Raw genomic sequence first — 2,726 nt, forward strand, 5'->3', positions numbered from 1 at the left:
AACTGGAGACATACCTCTGACCCGAAGCTCCGAGGTTAGGGATCGAACATGAGAAATGTAGGGATAGTTCAGGGAATTATTTACCGAAAAGGTCTTGCAATAGTTTCGGAGGCTGAAGTCAAAAGCGTAAATTGGGTTAGTGGGAAACGCACCCAAGGAAAAGGTGTGAGTGGGAAATAATGTACTGTGCAAAAGGCACTTCTGATCTGCTCATATGTTGTCTGCCAGGACTGCAGGAACTAGGAAAAAAAGTGATAAAGAGGTTCATTTGGGACCGACCGGCTCCAGCTCCGTCCCACTCTGCCCCAGCCCCCTGACCGGACCGCCCAAGGCAGCGGCAGCATTCCCGGTTTCCGATTCACGCCATCCCGGGATAACACCAGCGGAGTTTCGGCCCGGCGAAGGGCCGATGGGCGCAGGCAGCCCCCCGGGCGCAGGGAGAGCCGGCTGGTGCCGGCCGGGGCAGCCGAGCCGGGCCGGGCCAGCATCGCCCCGGCCCCGCTGCCGGGAGCGGCGGCCCCGGGCCAGCGGCAGCCGGGTGTCCCCGGCGCGGTGCCGCCGGGCGAGCAGACGGAGCGAGCTGTCGGCCGGGGCGGGCAGCGAAACACAAAGCTGCCGGGCTCAGAAAAGCGGCTTCATTTGCATTCCGCTCGGCCGGAGCGGGGTCCCCCACCCTCCTCCGCCCCCCAGCCGGCCCGAGTCACAGGGGAAGAGAAAACATCTTCGGGTTAGTAGCCGATGGCATTTATTTCTAGTCTTTACGGAGCTCTGACACATACACACCGACGCTTTTCACCGTACAAAGGACTGCGAAGAAACGCACCCCGCCCCAGCCGGCCCACCTCCGCTGCTTGGACCGGGCTGGCACTTGGCAGGGGGCGGGGGGAAGAGGAAAAAATTAAATTCTCGTCTGATCTCATTTATTTAAATAAATATAAATATAAATTTTATATAAAACTATTCACAAACAAACCGCTGTCCCAAACCCATACGACCGATCTTTCTTTCCTTATTTTTGTTAAGCAGTCCGTCCAGGACTTCTCGGCTCTACAGGTTTTTGTTTGCTTTTCAGTTTTTTTAACGTCTCGTCTTTCGGTTCCAAATACGTTCTTTGTTTTTGTTTTTGTTGAGTTTTGTTGTTTGTTTGTTTGTTTGTTTTTTTTCCTTTAAACTGCCTGGAGGCAAGGCGCTGTGAGGCACCCCGGGCGCTGCGAGTCCAGTCCCGCGTTACAGGTTCGGAAGAGCAGGTGCCCGCTCCCGGGGTTACATAAATAACGTTTTAGTTGAACTCTCACGACTAAAAACATTTACATTCCGAAAATATATTTCTCTCTCTCTCTCTGTAACTGCGAGGGGATGAAGATGAACCTCCCGGCCGGCGAGGGCCAGCCCGCTGCAGGCCGGCGGGCCGCTGTCCCCGGGGCAGCGGCGCCAGGTGAGCCGCGCTGCCGCCGCCCCGCTCCGCGCTGGAAGCCGGCGGCGGGAGCGGAGCTCCGGGCCGGGCTCATAACGGGGAGATCTCTTTATCCTCGGTCGCCGATGAGGGGGATAGAGACTCTTCGTCCTCCGACCTGGGGTAGTGCCCCTGGCTGGTGCTGCACTTGCAGCCCCCGTGCGAGTTTCGCTGGGTGCCTTTGCCTTCTTTCTTGTGTTTCACCCTCCTGTTTTGGAACCAGATTTTCACTTGCTTCTCGGACAGGTTCAGGTAGGTGGCTATCTCGATCCTCCGCAGCCGGGACAGGTACATGTTGGAGGAGAACTCCCTCTCCAGCTCCAAGAGCTGGGTGCTGGTGAAAGCTGTCCTCATCCTTTTCCCGTTTTGAATTTGGCTGGAATCGGACCCTCCTGGACGGGAGAGAAGCAAGAACTTCAGTAGGACGGGGGAAAGGAAAGAGGAAAAAAAAAGGTTGGGGGGGGGGGGGTGGGGAGAAAAGACATTATCCAGCAGCCTTCCGCCCCGGGGCGGCCGCTCCCCTCGGGCAGCCTCGGGGGAGCCCCTTCTCCCGCCGCCCCCCCTCCCCGGCGGCCGCGGGGCTCCTACCCATGCCGAGGCAGTGAAACCTCCGGGGGTCGCTGACGCTGTAGGCGGTGGCGGCGCAGGCAGGTGGGTGATGCGCCGGGTGCCCCAGGGCGGCGGCGGCGGCGGCGGCGGCGGGCACGGAGGCGGCGGGCGGCGGGTGCTGCGGCGGGGGGTGAGGGTGGCCGGCCCGCGGGCAGCACTGGGCCTCGCCGGCGGCGGCGGGGAACTGGCTCTTGAGCAGGGGGATGGCCCCGCCGCCGCCGCCGCCGCCGCCGCCGCGGGAGGAGTGCAGGTGCGAGGTGACACAGAGCGGGCAGACGCAGAAAGCGCCGTTCTTGCGGGACGGGCAGCCCGGGCCCGACACCGACATGACGAGGGGGGAAGGCATGCTGAGAGGGATGAAGAAGTCCTGGCCGTGGTGATGCTCAGGCAGGGACGGAGCCGGCCTCGAGGAGTCTTTGATGATTAAGGAGTCGACATAGAAAGAGCGGGACATTTCGGAGGGCTGCGCCGAGGCCGGGGGCGGCTCTCCCGCAGTCGGGTTTTTCCTGCTTGGCCAAGTTGCCACTGAAGTCCTGGCGAGGCGAGAAGGTGCTTATGTTTGAGAGCCGAACAAAAGGGTCCCTGGAGAGGGCTGGTCTTAAAGTCCCCCCGCCTGGATCCCCTGCGCTGGGGTTTTATATCAACTATTTAAACACGTGATGGC

At 60.9% G+C, this 2,726-nt stretch overlaps 1 protein-coding gene across 1 annotated transcript; it reads right to left on the reverse strand.

Moving 5' to 3' along the window:
• Positions 1-1,504: 1,504 nt before the first annotated feature.
• On the reverse strand, positions 1,505-2,516 carry GSX2 (GS homeobox 2). Its single transcript, XM_075709692.1, has 2 exons — positions 2,042-2,516; positions 1,505-1,845 (listed from the first exon to the last, which is right to left on the reverse strand). The coding sequence occupies exons 1-2, from the start codon at positions 2,514-2,516 to the stop codon at positions 1,505-1,507; spliced, it is 816 nt and encodes a 271-aa protein (XP_075565807.1).
• Positions 2,517-2,726: the final 210 nt, after the last annotated feature.

This window comes from Pelecanus crispus, chromosome 4, assembly GCF_030463565.1.
Source record: "Pelecanus crispus isolate bPelCri1 chromosome 4, bPelCri1.pri, whole genome shotgun sequence".
Lineage (NCBI taxonomy): Eukaryota > Metazoa > Chordata > Aves > Pelecaniformes > Pelecanidae > Pelecanus > Pelecanus crispus.

What these genes read in the sequence shown, in the direction of transcription:
- GSX2 (XM_075709692.1), bottom strand. Translation starts at nt 2,516, where the DNA reads ATGTCCCGCTCTTTCTATGTCGACTCCTTAATCATCAAAGACTCCTCG. An exon ending in GTTTCACTGCCTCGGCATGG is followed by an intron (nt 1,846 to 2,041) that starts GTAGGAGCCCCG and finishes TCTCCCGTCCAG; the next exon opens with GAGGGTCCGATTCCAGCCAA.